The following is a 20524-nucleotide window of genomic DNA, read 5'->3' as shown; positions in this document are numbered from 1 at the left end:
AGGATAGTGGTTATAATTCACCGTTCCATATCGACCATCTGTCATATAACCATCACTTTAGTTCAGTCCCTAGGGTGGAGGTTATAATTCACCGTTCCATATCAACCATCTGTCATATAACCATCACTTTAGGTCAGTCCCTAGGGTGGTGGTTATAATTCACCGTTCCATATCGACCATCTGTCATATAACCATCACTTTAGGTCAGTCCCTAGGGTGGTGGTTATAATTCACCGTTCCATATCGACCATCTGTCCTATAACCATCACTTTAGGTCAGTCCCTAGGGTGGTGGTTATAATTCACCGTTCCATATCGACCATCTGTCATATAAGCATCACTTCTGGTCAGTCCCTAGGGGGGTGGTTATAATTCACCGTTCCATATCGACCATCTGTCCTATAACCATCACTTTAGGTCAGTCCCTAGGGTGGTGGTTATAATTCACCGTTCCATATCGACCATCTGTCATATAAGCATCACTTCTGGTCAGTCCCTAGGGGGGGTGGTTATAATTCACCGTTCCATATCGACAATCTGTCATATAACCATCACTTTAGGTCAGTCCCTAGGGTGGTGGTTATAATTCACCGTTCCATATCGACCATCTGTCATATAACCATCACTTTAGGTCAGTCCCTAGGGTGGTGGTTATAATTCACCGTTCCATATCAACCATCTGTCATATAACCATCACTTTAGGTCAGTCCCTAGGGTGGTGGTTATAATTCACCGTTCCACGTTCCATATCGACCATCTGTCATAAAACCATCACTTTTGGTCAGTCCCTAGGGTGGTGGTTATAATTCACCGTTCCATATCGACCATCTGTCATAAAACCATCACTTTTGGTCAGTCCCTAGGGTGGTGGTTATAATTCACCGTTCCATATCGACCATCTGTCATAATTATAAGCATCACTTCTGGTCAGTCCCTAGGGTGGTGGTTATAATTCACCGTTCCATATCGACCATCTGTCATATAAGCATCACTTCTGGTCAGTCCCTAGGGGGGTGGTTATAATTCACCGTTCCATATCGACCATCTGTCATATAAGCATCACTTTAGGTCAGTCCCTAGGGGGGTGGTTATAATTCACCGTTCCATATCGACCATCTGTCATATAAGCATCACTTCTGGTCAGTCCCTAGGGTGGTGGTTATAATTCACCGTTCCATATCGACCATCTGTCATATAAGCATCACTTCTGGTCAGTACCTAGGGGGGGTGGTTATAATTCACCGTTCCATATCGACCATCTGTCATATAAGCATCACTTTAGGTCAGTCCCTAGGGGGGTGGTTATAATTCACCGTTCCATATCGACCATCTGTCATATAAGCATCACTTCTGGTCAGTCCCTAGGGTGGTGGTTATAATTCACCGTTCCATATCGACCATCTGTCATATAAGCATCACTTCTGGTCAGTCCCTAGGGGGGTGGTTATAATTCACCGTTCCATATCGACCATCTGTCATATATAACCAGCACTGTTGGTCAGTCCCTAGGGTGGTAGTTATAATTCACCGTTCCATATCGACCATCTGTCATATAACCATCACTTCTGGTCAGTCCCTAGGGTGGTGGTTATAATTTACCGTTCCATATCGACCATCTGTCATATAAGCATCACTTTAGGTCAGTCCCTAGGGGGGTGGTTATAATTCACCGTTCCATATCGACCATCTGTCATATAAGCATCACTTCTGGTCAGTCCCTAGGGTGGTGGTTATAATTCACCGTTCCATATCGACCATCTGTCATATAAGCATCACTTCTGGTCAGTCCCTAGGGTGGTGGTTATAATTCACCGTTCCATATCGACCATCTGTCATATAAGCATCACTTCTGGTCAGTCCCTAGGGTGGTGGTTATAATTCACCGTTCCATATCGACCATCTGTCATATAAGCATCACTTCTGGTCAGTCCCTAGGGTGGTGGTTATAATTCACCGTTCCATATCGACCATCTGTCATATAAGCATCACTTCTGGTCAGTCCCTAGGGGGGTGGTTATAATTCACCGTTCCATATCGACCATCTGTCATATAAGCATCACTTCTGGTCAGTCCCTAGGGTGGTGGTTATAATTCACCGTTCCATATCGACCATCTGTCATATAAGCATCACTTTTGGTCAGTCCCTAGGGGGGTGATAAGCATCACTTCTGGTCAGTCCCTAGGGGGGTGATAAGCATCACTTCTGGTCAGTCCCTAGGGGGGTGATAAGCATCACTTCTGGTCAGTCCCTAGGGGGGTGGTTATAGACAGGTTGGACAGTACAGTGGAACCCCTCTCAATTTAATATCTCCACAAATCTGAGAAACTCGTGTCTTAAAAAGGAGGGTCAGTTTTAGGTTAAATGTGGGGGTAAAACGTAGAGAGGTTATCAACACAAAGTCTGAGAAAAGGTCTTAAAAGGGGGTGTGGGGGGGAGGGGGGGGGGGAGGGGGGAGGGGGTGTTGGGGTGTGTGGGGGTCCACCGTACAATGGAACTACGCCTGCTACTTACCAAGAGCTGTGGTCGTCCCAGTGCTGTCAGCTTGATGGCAGCCAGCCCCGACTTCTCTGTGGCGTCTGAAAGCAGGCACACATTACAGCATCATTCACAGTCATGCCTGGCAGGTAAACAACAGATGCTGCTCGGAACTCACCGCTTTAGCTGTTATCATTTCTCATGAAAAGGAATCATCATTCTTGGCCTGCCCATCCATGTTCTTTTTTTCCTGTTCAGTTCCTGGTTTTTACATTTAGTCAAGTTTGACTAAATGTTTTAACATAGAGGGGGGAATCGAGGTGAGGGTCGTGGTGTATGTGTGTGTGTGTGGGTGTGTGTGTCTGTGTGTGTGGGTGTAGAGCGATTCAGAGTAAACTACTGGACCGGTCTTTATGACATTTTTCATGAGAGTTCCTGGGTATGATATCCCCAGATGTTTTTTTCATTTTTTTTGATAAATCTATTAAATGTCTTTGATGACGTCATATCCGGCATTTTGTAAAAGTTGAGGCGGCACTGTCACACCCTCATTTTTCAATCAAATTGATTGAAATTTTGGCCAAGCAATCTTCGACGAAGGCGGGACTTTGGTATTGCATTTCAGCTTGGAGGCTTAAAAATTAATTTATGACTTTGGTCATTAAAAATGAGAAATTTGTAATTAATTTTTTTTTTATAAAACGATCCAAAATTACGTTTAACGTATTCTTCATTTTTTTTAATTCAAAAAACATATAAATATGTTATATTCGTATAAAGAACAAGCTCTGAAAATTAAAAATATAAAAATTATGATTAAAATTAAATTTCCGAAATCGATTTAAAAACTATTTCATCTTATTCCTTGTCGGTTCCTGATTCCAAAAACATATAGATATGATATGTTTGGATTAAAAACACGTTCAGAGAGTTAAAAAGAATAGAGATATAGAAAAGCGTGCTATCCTACCTCAGTCAGCGCAACCGCTACCGCGCTTTTCTGGATTGTTAACTTCACTGCCTTTGCCACGAGCGGTGGACAGACGATGCTACGAGTGTACGGTCTTGCGGAAAAAATGCAATGTGTTCAGTTTCATTCTGTGAGTTCGACAGCTTGACTACATGTTGTATTTTCGCCTTACGCGACTTGTTTTAACTCTCAGAACCACCTTATGGGGAAACTTTTGCACGTCGTACTGAATCTTTTACCCTGCCAAATTGGCAGCGTGACGCCGTCTTAGAGAATGTATACAGTCGAACCCACCTAAAACGAACATGCTAGTTACGAATTTTGACTTATAACGTATTAGTTTTAAGTTGCCAACTGAATACCTCTTTCTTCATGCTTAAAAAAAATGCTTGAAACGAATTCTTTGTAACGAATTTATGCTTATAACGAGCACTTTTTGGATTCCCAAGCATGCATAATGTCTGTAATTTACTCACGCTTATGACGAAATCTTTAAACTCGTCCCGAGATCGACATATCATGGGAATTTGAGAAGTTTGAATGTGTCAAAGTCTTCCCTTGCGTCGACTGCTTGAACCATCGCTCAACCGATCACTGAATAAAGTTAAACTGATTACAGTACACTGTACTCGCAAAACAATTTTAAATTTAGAATCAAAGTGATTGATAGCTCAGACACTGAACATGAATGACTGATATAATGATCAGCTTTGATAGCTCAGACACTGAACATGAATGACTGATATAATGATCAGCTTTGATCGCTCAGACACTGAACATGAATGACTGATATAATGATCAGCTTTGATAGCTCAGACACTGAACATGAATGACTGATATAATGATCAGCTTTGATCGCTCAGACACTGAACATGAATGACTGATATAATGATCAGCTTTGATCGCTCAGACACTGAACATGAATGACTGATATAATGATCAGCTTTGATCGCTCAGACACTGAACATGAATGACTGATATAATGATCAGCTTTGATCGCTCAGACACTGAACATGAATGACTGATATAATGATCAGCTTTGATAGCTCAGACACTGAACATGAATGACTGATATAATGATCAGCTTTGATAGCTCAGACACTGAACATGAATGACTGATATAATGATCAGCTTTGATAGCTCAGACACTGAACATGAATGACTGATATAATGATCAGCTTTGATAGCTCCGACACTGAACATGAATGACTGATATAATGATCAGCTTTGATAGCTCAGACACTGAACATGAATGACTGATATAATGATCAGCTTTGATCGCGACTACAGTCAGACAGATCGCCTACAACGATGGCAGAGAACAAGAAGAAACGAGCGATCTCTCTTGAGAGAAAGCTACAAATTTTACACGACGTCGACATGAAGACTGGATTAAAATCGGCGGTTGCTGCAAAGCATGGGATATCGGCATCCACCCTGTCTACCATACTCAAAAATCGGGTGAAGATCAACGATACTTTCAGCGACTCATCCCACCCACTGACGTCCCAAAAAATGAGAGAAAGCAAAAACGGCAAGATTTTGGATGATGCAGTTTACACGTGGTTCAAACAGACAAAATCGCAAGGTGTCCCAATTTCTGTGAAGCAGCATGAAAGTTGCGAAAGAAACAAATAGAAACACCATAAAATGTACAAGACTTTAAAAAAAAAAAATCAATCAATTCTCTTTATGCGAATTTTGGTTAAGACGAACTTATTTCCCGATCCCCAGTGATTCGTCTTAAGCGAGTTCGACTGTACATACTTTCTCCAGTCCCTGAACTTTTGCTGAAAACTTAAGACCTTTAAGGTCTTTGTGCATGCATTTGCACACCCTGGTGATCCCATTCTCTTAATATGCCCCCCACACTCAACACAACACTCTTTGCACACCCTGGTGATCCCATTCTCTTCATATGCCCCCCCACACTCAACACAACACTCTTTGCACACCCTGGTGATCCCATTCTCTTAATATGCCCCCCACACTCAACACAACACTCTTTGCACACCCTGGTGATCCCATTCTCTTCATATGCCCCCCACACTCACACAGAACACTCATTAGGAATATGCCCATGTTGCATCCACCCACACACACTCACATACCAATCCACGCATACCCCCCCCACACACACACACACACAAAGCACTTATTTTCACTCACATGATACAGCAGCAATACAGTTGAGGAATGTCCATTTTGCAAACAATTTGAAACAAACAGACAGACAGACAGACAGACACCCACTCACACACAGACACAGACACTAACAGCAATGTTATTTTCACTCACATGATACGGCGTCAATACAGTTGAGGAAGATGTCCATGTTGCGGTCACATTGCAGCTCATTTTCGTAGAAATACGTCCTGGCGCTGACCACCTTCTGTCGGCGGTCACCGAACTGTTCATGAACCTGAAACTGTGCTCCTGAAAAACACAGATTTTCACACCATAAAATAGAGCAAAACGGCGCGGCATTTAAAAATAACTTAAACTGGAAGTAAATGTCTCATAAATAACACAAAACAAAAATTCTAACACTCTTGAATAAAAATGTCTTACACACCTACCATAAAGCAGTATATAACAGTTATATATATATCTTTTAACGAGGATGAATTTAAGTACAATGTACTAATATTTACATGAGACAGATGTTGGTTAAATTATTACCAGTTAGAACACAAATTGCAAACTCACATTTAGAATCAAATATCAATGGCAAACTCCAATTAGTAATCAGAAATCAATTGTGAACTCAGAATCATGAATGAAATTCAAACAATGTAATGATGAGTTAACATGACAATGAGACACCCACAAGTGTCTATTATTATACTGACAACGCACTCACGGTTCTGAAAACAATGACCCCTACCAGACGTCACAATGTCACAAACAGCTGTGTCACCATTGTCACAAAGATATATCTAAGTCACGATGTCACAAACAGCTGTGTCACCATTGTCACAAAGATATATCTAAGTCACGATGTCACAAACAGCTGTGTCACCATTGTCACAAAGATATATCTAAGTCACGATGTCACAAACAGCTGTGTCACCATTGTCACAAAGATATATCTAAGTCACGATGTCACAAACAGCTGTGTCACCATTGTCACAAAGATATATATCTAAGTCACGCTGTCACAAACAGCTGTGTCACCATTGTCACAAAGATATATCTAAGTCACGATGTCACAAACAGCTGTGTCACCATTGTCACAAAGATATATCTAAGTCACAAACAGCTGTGTCACCATTGTCACAAAGATATATCTAAGTCACGATTCTTCTTCTTCATTCATATATAGGCTCCAACTACCACGTTCACTCATGTTTATTGCACGTTCACTCATGTTTATTGCATATTCACTCATGTTTATTGCATGTTCACTCATGTTTATTGCACGTTCACTCATGTTTATTGCACGTTCACTCATAAATCCCTGCGCCTTGAATATGTGCGCGATATAAATTGCATAAAATAAAAAATAAAAATAAAATCCCTGCGCTTAGAACTATACCCACGGAATACGCGCAATATAAGCCTCATATTGATTGATACACTCATGTTTATTGCACGTTCACTCATGTTTATTGCACGTTCACTCATGTTTATTGCACGTTCACTCATGTTTATTGCACGGGTGGGATTTTACGTGTATGACATTTAGGCAACTTAGTCGTGATACATGTAGTAGACAAACTCCAGATATAACTATTGGGTTTGTATAGAATATGAGAGCAGAGTGAATACTCGCTGATGACTGGCGTATAATTTGACATGGGAAAGTTGGACTCAATAAAAGCAAGAGTACTGTCAACTCTTTCACAACCCATACACAAATCCTACAGAGTTATTTCAGCACATTTTCTATTGATCATTAACCCCTATTCCCGCTGTAACAAACATATCTTACCTCCGGAATCAGCACCAGTCGTGTCTGCATGAAATATAAATTACCCCCAGGTTATTGCAATTTCATAATCAATATACCTAAGAGCTACATGTATCTGGTTTTCTATAAACTGCTGTAACAGATAGGCACAAAAAGAATAGGGTGCACAGGTCCTGGGATTTCGGCGGGTGGGGGGTGGGGGGGGTGTTAAAGATGCATCCCTTCTCATGTAAGCAATCATGTACACCGTCCATCTCAACCCGTAGCTAAGCTCTTTCACTGTATATTGACGCCATTTGGGGTCTATGTCCACCAAAAGAGTAGGATTCCCAGTAGGTGGAGGTCCTGTAGGTGGATTCCCTGTATACAGGGAATACCACAGGGTGTAGTTCCTGTAGCGTTTCGCTGATATCGCTGAAATTCACGTGATGCTTAGCGACATTGGTAGAATTTGATTTTTTTTTTATTATCTTTCTTAGACATTTGAGTATGGTTTGCAAGTTTTAACTTTTATTGAAAAACTACACCCTGTGGGATTCCCTGTATCCGCCTACAGGAACTCCACCTACAGGGAATCCCACTCTTTTGGTGGACATAGACCCCATCAACTATATTAACACAGTGTTGTTCCCAGACTAAGAAGACAATCGGTCAGTTGGACCTGGACTGAAAATACGTGGAGGTCAAAATGTTCTGGCTGTTCCTCTTCTTTGTTCATGGGCTGAAACTCTCACCATCTTTTACGTGTATGACGGTTTTTACCCCGCCATTCAGGTGGCCGTACACCTCTTTCGGGGGAAGCATGCTGTGTATTTTTGTGTTTCTAAAACCGACCGAACTGTGACATGGATTACAGGATCCTAATCCACGTACAGGAGACGGGTGTCTAATACCCCCTATGCCACTGTTGGATTTTGTTGTGCTGAATGAATCCAGCAAACTGACTGTTTTACAGGTGTCATGTTTTACAGGTGTCATGTTTTACAGGTGTCATGCTTTACAGGTGTCATGTTTTACAGGTGTCATGTTTTACAGGTGTCATGTTTTACAGGTGTCATGTTTTACAGGTGTCATGTTTTACAGGTGTCATGTTTTACAGGTGTCATGTTTTACAGGTGTCATGCACTTACAAAAGTAAAGCAACAAATATTTGCCACCCTGCAGAGCAAGCAGCTCTAGGCAGTTGACGTAATAATTATGGGTAATATGGCGTGTGCTGAAGTTGAATGATGGTCTTGCTCTGTGTAAAAACATGCAGGTCAACATGATTGCTGACACCAGATGGGATGTACCTCAGTCACAGAGGGAAGGGGGAGCATGTCAGTCAATAGAAACAAAACATGTGCAAGAGCATTCTTAACAGGCAGAATATCAGTTAGATATTGTAATGGGAGATACTTGCAGCAAACATCCTCTGCAAGAATTTTATTTGTTCAACAGCTGTTACCATGAACAATTGAAAGATGCAAATCATAACTGACAACTGCACACACATATATATCAACATGCACACACACACGCACCAGTAATACACAAAGGCGCACACAGTACACCAAGGCACACAGTACACCAAGGCACACAGTACACCAAGGCACACAGTACACCAAGGAACACAGTACACCAAGGCACACAGTACACCAAGGCACACAAAAACACACACTTCTTAAATGTAACATTAACCAGCGTTTTTCTTAAATGATCTCAGCTTCACCAGCACAAAGACAGTGTACTGCTTTCCTTGTCTTTGTGTCGAGGTGATGTCCTGATCCATCTAAACCACAACTTTTGTTCACTCTTATTGATGTTCACATGTGCAGGGGTCACACAGGTCAGTCAACTGTCCTCGCTATTCTCTCTCTCTCTCTCTCTCTCTCTCTCTCTCTCTCTCTCTCTCTCTCTCTCTGACTCACTCTCTCTCTCTCTCTCTCTCTCTCTCTCTGAGCTCTCTCTCTCTCTCTCAGAGCTCTCTCTCTCTCTCTCTCTCTCTCTCTCTCTCTCTCTCTCTCTCTCTCTCTCTCCCCCCTTTCACCTGGACACATACCAACAATTAATAGCATGGCTGCATTCTGTGCAGAGTGGGAACTATTTCCTGAAATACAGGGTGACCCAAAAAAAAGAGTACCCAAACAAAACGTCATAAATTGAACAAAAATAAAGCAATCTTCATAAAATTTATTTACACACACAAGTAGCCTCTGCGTGATTTCAACAGAAAATGTTAGCGTTCTAGCTTGTCTTTCAGGAAAGTTATGCTCATTCTACAGAACATGCTCCAAATGGCCTCCCCCGGATTTAAATCCCCCAGATTTCTATCTTTGGGGGTTCCTGAAAGACAACGTCTACAGGAACAACCCACAGACAATCGCAGAACTCAAGCGAGCCATCACAACAACCATTCGCGGAATCTCGCAACAGGAGTGTGTGCGGGTGATTGATAACTTTGCGCGGCGAGTTCAAGTTTGCCTGAATCGGCGCGGAGGCCATTTGGAGCATGTTCTGTAGAATGAGCATAACTTTCCTGAAAGACAAGCTAGAACGCTAAAATTTTCTGTGCAAATCATGCAGAGGCTACTTGTGTGTGTAAATAAATTTTATGAAGATTGCTTTATTTTTGTTCAATTTATGACGTTTTGTTTGGGTACTCTTTTTTTTGGGTCACCCTGTACTTCATCAGACTGACATGGGTGTTATTTACTAACTTTCTCCAATCCCACTCTACATACAGATACCCACACTATTGATGTTTTGGCATACAGTTAAACTTGAAGCACCATTGTAATAGAACAGTAGGTCTTCAACTTGACGGAGTCTTAAAATCGAGGTCGATTTACAGACAGGTTATCAACAACAAGTGTTAGAAAAAAGGGTCTTAAAACTAATAAAAGGGAGTAAATGTTTTTTTGGTTTTTTTGCAGATTTTTTTAAATTAAAAAACCAATTACAATATTTGTTTTAAATGGGGGATTTCTGATCTTGAAAGGGTCGGGGGGGGGGGGGGGGGGGTCACTGTACATGCATGTCCAAGCGGAAAAATGCTAATTTTAATTTCCCAGTAATTAAGCCTGAAGAGATGTGAGGCGGTGTTAACTACGTGATCTCTGACACAAGCAGGACAGCACCTTTAACAGTGGCTGTAACTAGTGAGGCGGTGTTAACTACGTGATCTCTGACACAAGCAGGACAGCACCTTTAACAGTGGCTGTAACTAGTGAGGAGTGCAGAGAGAAAGTGAAGAGAGAAAGTCATGCAGTAGCAACCCAGTTAATACTTGACTCACCAGCCTCTGAGCCCACGGGAGGATGCTCTGGTGCACAGCCCCTGGAGAGGAAAAAGATATTGACACTGTAATCAAGTTCCTATCCCTATCAAAGTGTATACTACGTGTATAAACAATCTAAGTAAGGGGGGTAATAGGATTTATCCCACATACTGTGACATACCACTCTGGCACTCATGTCATAACAATATCGTTCACTCCACAGTGCACGTGAAGAGGTCGTGTCTGGCAGGGACCTGATTTTCCACTGCCCTGATGCCCAGTCACTGAGACAAACGTCATTCTTTGAACACTTGGAAGAATTTTAAGAACGTACACGTCACCATATGCTTTCTAGAGTGACGTCTCTTTGCTTTGACGTCAAAGATTACATGAGGCTTTCGGAGACATCCAGGTTCCATTTGAATTAGCTTCTTCAATCTGGGCGCTTCGACTGAGGGACGTTTAGAGCAATAGACAGGCAAGTACAGTATGTAGGATAAACAGAATACTACATGGCTTCCTGTTTGATACCAGTTTTACACTCGTTGTGTTTTCAAATATTGAAAAGCTCGCTTTCGCTCGCAGTTCAATATCTAAAAATACAACTCGTGTAAAACTGGTATCACATAGGATTAGGAAGCCATGTAGTATTCTCTATGTATGTATGTGTGTGTGTGTGTATGTGTGTGTGTGTGTGTGTGTGTGTGTGTGTGTGTGTGTGTGTGTGTATGTGCATGCATGAATCTAACTGACTACATGCAAACCACCAGCCGAAAAAAAAGTATGTTGTACTGTAAGTGTGTGCATCGTGCAGTTAATTCTAGCTTGTCTAGCCAGGATACACCCAACACTGCATGTATCCTGTACCTTAATTCTAGCTTGTCTAGCCAGGACACACCCAACACTGCATGTATCCTGTACAAGGCACACAGAGCAACAACAACATGCATCATGCAGTTAATTCTAGCTTGTCTAGCCAGGATATACCCAACACTGCATGTATCCTGTACAAGGCACACAGAGCAACAACAACAAAACACACAAAATGTGAGAAACAGGATGCACGATTATTACTGTACACCCAACAAGCTCAAGTCCTGCTGTATGAACAATGACTAATCATTTCATGTTTAAAACTAGGTCAGACACTGTCATAATATTATGACAATGATTTGAATGAATGCATTTAGTCTGCACAAGTCATGACAATTATTAAAGAGGTTCTTTTCAACACTGAAATTGTTTTTGTTAAAAGAAGGAAAAACTTTTCTACCTAAAGCTGATGAACTTGGGAGGAAAAGCATGTACGCAAGGTCAATGAAGACCTGCGGCCATTCGCCAACCTACAATATGCAAGGGAATCAACAGCAGCTGTTGCATGCTTGTGAGAATCTATTACAGGTAACATCTGCCAACAACAGCTTTAATGACGATAATGGCAGTAAAACCAAACTCCAAGAGCATGCACCTCCAGCTGTCTCTCTATAGTTTTTAATGTACATTTATGGGTGAGGCATCAGAGGATAATGTTCATCCAAACAATGAAACAATGACATTTATGAACCAATACAAAAAGCATACATGTGTATGTGTGTCATGTCTCAATGTGGAGTACTAGAGGTCTGGATAAAGTCATTCATCTAAACACACTACACTATCACAACAGGAATGGGAATTCCAAAATAGGAAAAAACTCTGAAAATAGGCCGAGGTCCAGGGACTGCCAAGCCCCTGGCGGGGTACAGGAGCAGAGCCCCGTTGTCACAGTTTCAGTGACACGTTTGAGAAAGTAACTTTGTTGGGCGCCTTTCTCAAATTGCAACGTAATGCGCCTGTGCTGGCCATACCACATTGCGGAAAAGTGTTGGCTGAGAGCACGAAATTCACGTGGAAACCGTGCGGGCTCATTTGGGGTGATTCTTCGCTCACGGTTTAGAACACGTGTTTCAAGCATGCTATACGGTTGTATGGTAGGCGACCAGTGATTGGTCAGGGAGATCACTTGTCCTGGGATAGGCGACTGCTGATTGGTCAGGGAGATCACATGGTCTTTCTGCCCAGTCCTTCTGTCTTTCTTTTTCTACATGCTTTTGCAGACGGAGGTCTGGGTTTCCGTGACTAAGATTTGGAGGATTCCAACGCGTTGCAAGACTGGTTTAGGTCGACCAACGGGCTTCTGGCGTCAGTGCAGAACGCAGAAGGCTTAGCACGGGAGGGATTTGGCTACATACTTTCGCTGACGAGCGGGAGCCAAATATTCAAGCGGTTTGCTTGGGAGAGCTACATTTTACGAGCTGTTGAGCTTGTTGCTGGTTGACGCCGCTTGTTGCTGGTTGATGCCGGTTGTTGCTGTACGTTTGCTGGACATTTGCTACCTGGCTGCTACCTGTTTGCTGTTGAAGACAGGCTACACTGTTGCTGTCCTTTGTTCTACGGTTGCTGTTCTACGGTTGTTACTGGTGTTGGTCCAACTTTCACCCGTATGCTCCACTGCGTTTCATCGAATGGACCCTGGCTACACTGAGAGTTGAGTGCACCCATGCGTAAACGCCCCCCACCTTGTCATCTTTCTAACCCTTTATGAAGAACTTTGAGTTGTGACAACGACTGAATACAAATATCTCGGTACAGTCATTGACAACAAACTAAACTTCTCCTCAAACACTAAAGCTATCCACAAGAAGACTGTGTCAGTCAAGAATCTACTGCTTACAAAAGCTCAGAAGTCTGAACATCAACAGCCGCATCCTCCAAACATTCTATACTTCATTCATTGAATCCATTCTCACTTTCTCTTTCATCTGCTGGTATGGAGGTCTGTGTGTGAAGAGTAAGAATGTGCTTGGGCGGGTGGTGAACACATGTGGTAAGATTGTGGGGGTGAGACAGGAAGGACTGACTGTGCTGTATGAACGACGTGTGGTGCGAAAGGCCCGCTGCATCATCCAGGATAGTAGTCATGTGCTCGCTCACCACTTTGAGGTCCTGCCCTCAGGACGTCGCCTCCGCACTCCCAGATTCCGCACGCTCAGAACTAAGAACAGTTTTATTCCAAAGTCAATTGGCTTTTTAAATACCTAAGTTAATTAAAACTAGTATGTGTGCCGGTGAACATATGCACTGATTTCTGTGATGAATATTTTTTATATTCTTTGATGTGCACCCTTATGCTGAGTGTGATAACCCTCGAATGACTAGTCCTGTGATAAATATTGTTCAATGACATATCTAGTCCTGTGATAATGATAGTTTTTAGCGGTAAACTTTTAGCTAAAGCTGACGGCAATTAACCTATTTGGAATCATGTTACTATTCCTGTTAGTGTACATATGCGTGCGCGAGTGTAGTATGCTTTGTATGGTATTATTATCTGTTGTCTTATTATTTGTTTTGTCTTTTAATGTGCACCACACTGAAATTTCTCTGTATGAGATAATAAAGTATTCGTATTCGTATAAACAGACGTCTAGAACTTATACTTTTGTTGTTTCTAACTTTTTTCTGTGACTGCGAGAGTGGCTCGTGGTGTGGTTAGTCAGTAATTGACCGTTTTAGGTCATTCTTTTGACTTTAAAATGTGACACCCGTTAGCATTTTAGACCAATATTTTGATAGTTCTCGTGTAAGCAAATAATGGATAGAGAGACAACAGTATACATATAATTTAATTTACTTTTTTTTGCCGCGGTTGTTTTTTTCTCGCTGAAACGTAATTTCCTTTTCGCGGAAATCCGCGGACAATTCCCATGCCTGCACAATGATGACATTTTACCACTGCCTGAAAGCAGCAGGGATCCATGGCTAAATCTCAACATTTTACCACTACCTGAAAGCAGCAGGGATCCATGGCTAAATCTCAACATTTTACCACTACCTGAAAGCAGCAGGGATCGATGGCTAAATCTCAACATTTTACCACTACCTGAAAGCAGCAGGGATCCATGGCTAAATCTCAACATTTTACCACTTATACCTGAAAGCAGCAGGGATCCATGGCTAAATCTCAACATTTTACCACTACTTGAAAGCAGCAGGGATCGATGGCTAAATCTCAACATTTTACCACTACCTGAAAGCAGCAGGGATCCATGGCTAAATCTCAACATTTTACCACTACCTAAAAGCAGCAGGGATCCATGGCTAAATCTCAACATTTTACCACTACCTGAAAGCAGCAGGGATCCATGGCTAAATCTCAACATTTTACCACTACCTGAAAGCAGCAGGGATCCATGGCTAAATCTCAACATATTTTACCGCTACCTGAAAGCAGCAGGGATCCATGGCTAAATCTCAACATTTTACCACTACCTGAAAGCAGCAGGGATCCATGGCTAAATCTCAACATTTTACCACTACCTGAAAGCAGCAGGGATCCATGGCTAAATCTCAACATTTTACCACTACCTGAAAGCAGCAGGGATCCATGGCTAAATCTCAACATTTTACCACTACCTGAAAGCAGCAGGGATCCATGGCTAAATCTCAACATTTTACCGCTACCTGAAAGCAGCAGGGATCCATGGCTAAATCTCAACATTTTACCACTACCTGAAAGCAGCAGGGATCCATGGCTAAATCTCAACATTTTACCACTACCTGAAAGCAGCAGGGATCCATGGCTAAATCTCAACATTTTACCACTACCTGAAAGCAGCAGGGATCCATGGCTAAATCTCAACATTTTACCACTACCTGAAAGCAGCAGGGATCCATGGCTAAATCTCAACATTTTACCGCTACCTGAAAGCAGCAGGGATCCATGGCTAAATCTCAACATTTTACCACTACCTGAAAGCAGCAGGGATCCATGGCTAAATCTCAACATTTTACCACTACCTGAAAGCAGCAGGGATCCATGGCTAAATCTCAACATTTTACCACTACCTGAAAGCAGCAGGGATCCATGGCTAAATCTCAACATTTTACCGCTACCTGAAAGCAGCAGGGATCCATGGCTAAATCTCAACATTTTACCACTACCTGAAAGCAGCAGGGATCCATGGCTAAATCTCAACATTTTACCACTACCTGAAAGCAGCAGGGATCCATGGCTAAATCTCAACATTTTACCACTACCTGAAAGCAGCAGGGATCCATGGCTAAATCTCAACATTTTTAACTTGCCAGTCGGGCGAGTAACTTCAAAAGAGTCGCTATCCTGCCAGATGTCACTAACCCAGTGCATACCACACAGCAAAGTTATGAGTGTTAGATTTCTTCACTCAAATAAAACAGCGATGACACGCAAAGGAGTCTCAGTTTTTTTTCCATCTAGAACATGGCCATGATTTTGCAGATGACAAAAGTTCCTGCATCGATCGGCAGTGTTTATATATATATGGCCTTAAAACTTGAAAGTACATGTATATAACCAAAAGTTTTGCATTTGACCAGAATTTTCACTGGCCAGCCGGGCGAGCTGCCAGGCGGTTGGTTTCTACTAGCCCGGCGGATTTTATTTATTGCCCCTGGCGATCGGGCGGACGATTTGGCCATCCCTGAGCAGGGTGCAATTGTTTTGTGTCTGTGTGTGGTTGAGGCTCGCAATAAGTAACTGTAAAGAAATCATCACATTTTAAAAAAAATTATACAAAAGCAGTTTTAACTTATGTATTGGAGGATTAGCTAAAGCATAAAGTCAATATAAACAAAATATAAAATGAATAAAACAATACCCTAAAACAGCCTTGGCGCCGTAACTCCAGTAAGTATGTATTCTGCTGTATCTTATCAAGTTTGAAAAAAACTGAAACATGCACTGATGCAGATGTGTGAAATAACGTGAACCCCAAACAATTCACAGAAATGGAAGCTGCACCCTGTTTATCGGTCAAATATTACTCATATCTAGGTGACCACAACATTGCATACAATTATCCTATCTTATCAGTCACAAGACTTCACGGTCATATCTAGGTGACCACAACATTGCATACAATTATCCTATCTTATCAGTCACAGACTTCACGGTCAGATGACCACAACATTGCATACAATTATCCTATCTTATCAGTCACAGACTTCACGGTCAGGTGACCACAACATTGCATACAATTATCCTATCTTATCAGTCACAGACTTCACGGTCAGGTGACCACAACATTGCATACAATTATCCTATCTTATCAGTCACAGACTTCACGGTCATTTCATTCAAGGAACAGCCGCAACTAATCTAAATTTAGACTGTTTACAGTCCTGTACGTCAACACCGAAATATCTGTGTTAAATCTACTAAGCGAGAAACTCAGTTGTCTGCTTTTAAGTGAATAGGTGGTTTGAGGTTTTCATGTCAACAGCGGGAAAAAAAATAATAATAACAAAAGCATGAACAACAGTCAACAGAATGATTGCCTGCTCTATAAGCTTTACAACATTACCTAAGAATCACACTACAATGTCTCGAGGCTGCAGTCATTCACAGAACATGCACTTACGAAGTGACACTGTTTACCATGCGGGCTGACTTTGTGGTTGAGTATCAAGCCTGCTGTCACACACAAAAAGTGAGAGAAAAAAAAAATGGAAAAAAAATGTTACAGTTCTAGTTTAAAAATAAAGAAATCTTTATCCATTCTTGTTGATAACCTGAATTACTGGGGAGATCAAAGAAGATGTGAACATCAGTGTTCATTCTCTGCAACAAAAGTCTTAATCTTAAGAATCAGTGAGATAACAATCACACATATCTTCGCAAATTGCAAATAAATGGAACCTACAGGAGTGATACATATTTGTTCAAAATGCTTTCTAAGCTTGAATGTGCTGTGTAAACACCTCATTTCAGTGTACTGCTTTTTGTGTGCTCTTCTATGTTAGTTTGACATATTCTCATGCAGCTACACAAGAATCAGGGGTTTTACTTAGGTTAATGATATTAGTTCCACAGCAAACAAACTTCTGTTTAGTGAGTGTAAACTGCACACAAACTTCCCCCTTCATGCTTTTGACTTCCATCTTTCCTAAACTACAGATAATGCATGAAAAGTTGGTATCTAAAGTAAGTCATTGCTGCAGTAACGATGTTGTCATCATTTTCATGAGTTTTCATTCACAAACACCTGGGAAATAAATCTCATGTTCCCCATGCAGTAAATCGAGGTGGTGAATGGGTTTGAGCTTTCAGGTGAAACGTGGATTGTCAAAGTAAAAGCCAATCAGGCTGATTGTTTGATGTGTGGAACCATCGCGGCTTTGGATTTGTGTTTCCGAGGACAACGATTGTAAGCATTCACTCTCAAAGACCCAATCAATGTTGATAATTACCGCGGTGACTCATGGTCAATTTGCAACTTATCTATGTAATCGCAAAATCCACAACGAAAAGTCATAAACACTTAAAAAGAAAAGATATATGCTCAACACTTACTGAACTCACACGTATGATCGCAGCTCTGTACATTTTCAGACTGGAAGAAAAGCGTCAACAAGCTACGTTTGACGTCACATACAAGGTTGATGTGTTATCTCGAGCTACTGTGACGATGCTTTGTGGCCCGGAGTTGGATTCTAAAAATTCGTCTCCCTGTGGGTTATTGTGCATTTTGTTGCACAACCAAAATGATGACAAAAACGATGTTTGGTGGCTTGTTGTCAGACCAGCATTTTGTTGTTGGTCCTCGGGGAGCATATCGCCTTTTGTCTCATATTTATCAACCGCAGCCTTCGGCCTTGGTCGATAAAGATGAAACAAAAGACGATATGGTCCCCTTGGACCAACAAAAAAGCTGGTCTGTCAACAAGCCACCAAACATCTTATCTATATCTATATATACGGCTTGTGTGTGTCTGTCTGTCTGTCACTTCGCGATGCACCGCCAAAGTTCTCGATGGATCTGCTTCAAATTTGGTGGGCATATTCAGGTAGACCCCGGACACAATCTGGTCGATGAAAATTTTAAACACGTGCTCTAAGATCCATTTCCAGTAACTCTTCCTTATCTTCTCCAGTGTTTTGCGCGTTTATCTCCCTTCCTTCGTGTGGCGTCAATCACGTCAACGCGTGCTCAAAGCCGGCAAACCGCCACGCTGTATACTCCGTCTCGCGATCATCCCGGCGAAGCCGGTGCGAACCGCCACGCTGCATACTCCGTCTCGCGATCCACCCGGCGAAGCGGGTAATCATCTAGTATTATATATGTCTTAGAGGTGGAACATCTAGGCATGCATACATAATGATCATATTCCATGCAATGCATACAGCAGCCTGCATAATATTATTAGTTAGCAAAAACACACACTCTCACACACACCCTCCCCCCCACACACACAGCAACTCACATCATCTCAGCCTCTACAGCTTTCTGCTCTGTCATTTCTTCTTTGGCACATACATTGTTCCACACACACACACACACACCACACCACACACACACACACACACACCACACCACACACCAACTCACATCAGCTCAGCCTCTACAGCTTTCTGCTGTGTCATTTCTTCTTTAGCTCATACATTATTGTTCCACACTCACACACACACACACACCACACCACACACACACACTAACACACATCAGCTCAGCCTCTACAGCTTTCTGCTCTGTCATTTCTTCTTTGGCACATACATTGTTCCACACACACACACTAACACACAAATACACTAACACACACACACACACTAACACACACACACTAACACACATCAGCCCAGCCTCTACAGCTTTCTGCTCTGTCATTTCTTCTTTGGCATATACATTGTTCCACACACACACACTAACACACAAATACACTAACACACACACTAACACACACACACTAACACACAAACACACCAACTCACATCAACTCAGCCTCTACAGCTTTCTGCTCTGTGATGTCTTCCTCGGCGCTATAGTCCAGGATGGATTTGACGCCAAACTGCCGGTTGGCAGTGATGAGTGGTTTGATGTCTTCCTGGTCTTCCCCAGCCACAAAATGGCCAAAGAAGGTCTGCTGCATCAGCAGCTTGAAGAGGCGCTGGCCCAGCGCTTTTCTCGACCATTTCAGTAGCTGGAAAAGACCAACAACCACTGTCATTTTTCTGAATAACCTCCGTTCACAGAGCATTATAATCCCTGACAGACTTGTAGAGCAGCTGTACAAGACCCATGACAGACTTAGTTTTAGAGCAGCTGTACAAGACCCATGACAGACTTAGTTTTAGAGCAGCTGTACAAGACCCATGACAGACTTGAAGAGCAGCTGTACTAGACCCATGACAGACTTGTAGAGCAGCTGTACAAGACCCATGACAAATCAACGTAGGGTGTACCTTGACACCCGCCCACAACAGGCTGGTAGAAATGATGTGGCTGTGTTTGAATTCCTGGTCCACTGCCGTCCTGGCCACCTCAAACTTGGTAACAGCAACACAGTACTCCTTTCAGCAACTTTACTCGCATTTGGTGAGTAGATGAACATTTTTACTCGCCATCGCGAGTAAAATAGTCGCCACTTTCAGGCCTGCAAGACCTCCAAAATTTTGAAAAAATCAGATCTTAAAACGGAGGGAGTTGTAAAATGCGGGTACATTTACACAGGCTATGAACATAAAGTCTGAGAAAAGAGGAGGGAGTCTTAAATTGAGGGGGGGGGGGTCTTAAAATAAGGGTTCCACTCTTCTGACCCCAGAAATATATATGCAAAGAGGGCAACTTTTCCCTTTTCTTTAAAACCAGTATGAAACTGACCAAACCTGCAAGTGACAGACACACTGGTGGCAACTATCTTCCATTCATTAAGGGAGTTTGTTTGTTTGCTTAACGCCCAGCCGACCACGAAGGGCCATATCAGGGCGGTGCTGCTTTGACATATAACGTGCGCCACACACAAGACAGAAGTCGCAGCACAGGCTTCATGTCTCACCCAGTCACATTATTCTGACACCGGACCAAACAGTCCTAGCACTAGCCCCATAATG

General features: G+C 42.2%; 1 protein-coding gene across 2 annotated transcripts in view; it reads right to left on the bottom strand.

The window, feature by feature from the left end:
* LOC138976870 (proline dehydrogenase 1, mitochondrial-like) overlaps nt 1-20524 on the bottom strand; it is a 37209-nt gene that overhangs the window by 14750 nt on the left and 1935 nt on the right. Inside the window, exons 2-6 of one of the 2 annotated variants that reach the window (XM_070349755.1) lie at nt 19406-19614; nt 10636-10676; nt 7380-7403; nt 5744-5881; nt 2512-2576 (exon numbers count right to left, since the gene is read on the bottom strand). In XM_070349755.1, the coding sequence (XP_070205856.1) occupies nt 2512-2576; nt 5744-5881; nt 7380-7403; nt 10636-10676; nt 19406-19614 (477 nt within the window). The remainder of the gene's footprint in view (nt 1-2511; nt 2577-5743; nt 5882-7379; nt 7404-10635; nt 10677-19405; nt 19615-20524) is intronic. The other variant, XM_070349756.1, reaches the window with a different exon arrangement.

Source organism: Littorina saxatilis, linkage group LG9, assembly GCF_037325665.1.
Source record: "Littorina saxatilis isolate snail1 linkage group LG9, US_GU_Lsax_2.0, whole genome shotgun sequence".
Taxonomy (NCBI): domain Eukaryota; kingdom Metazoa; phylum Mollusca; class Gastropoda; order Littorinimorpha; family Littorinidae; genus Littorina; species Littorina saxatilis.
The sequence above is the reverse complement of the archived record's forward strand: the minus strand, read 5'-3'. Positions and strand labels throughout refer to the sequence as shown.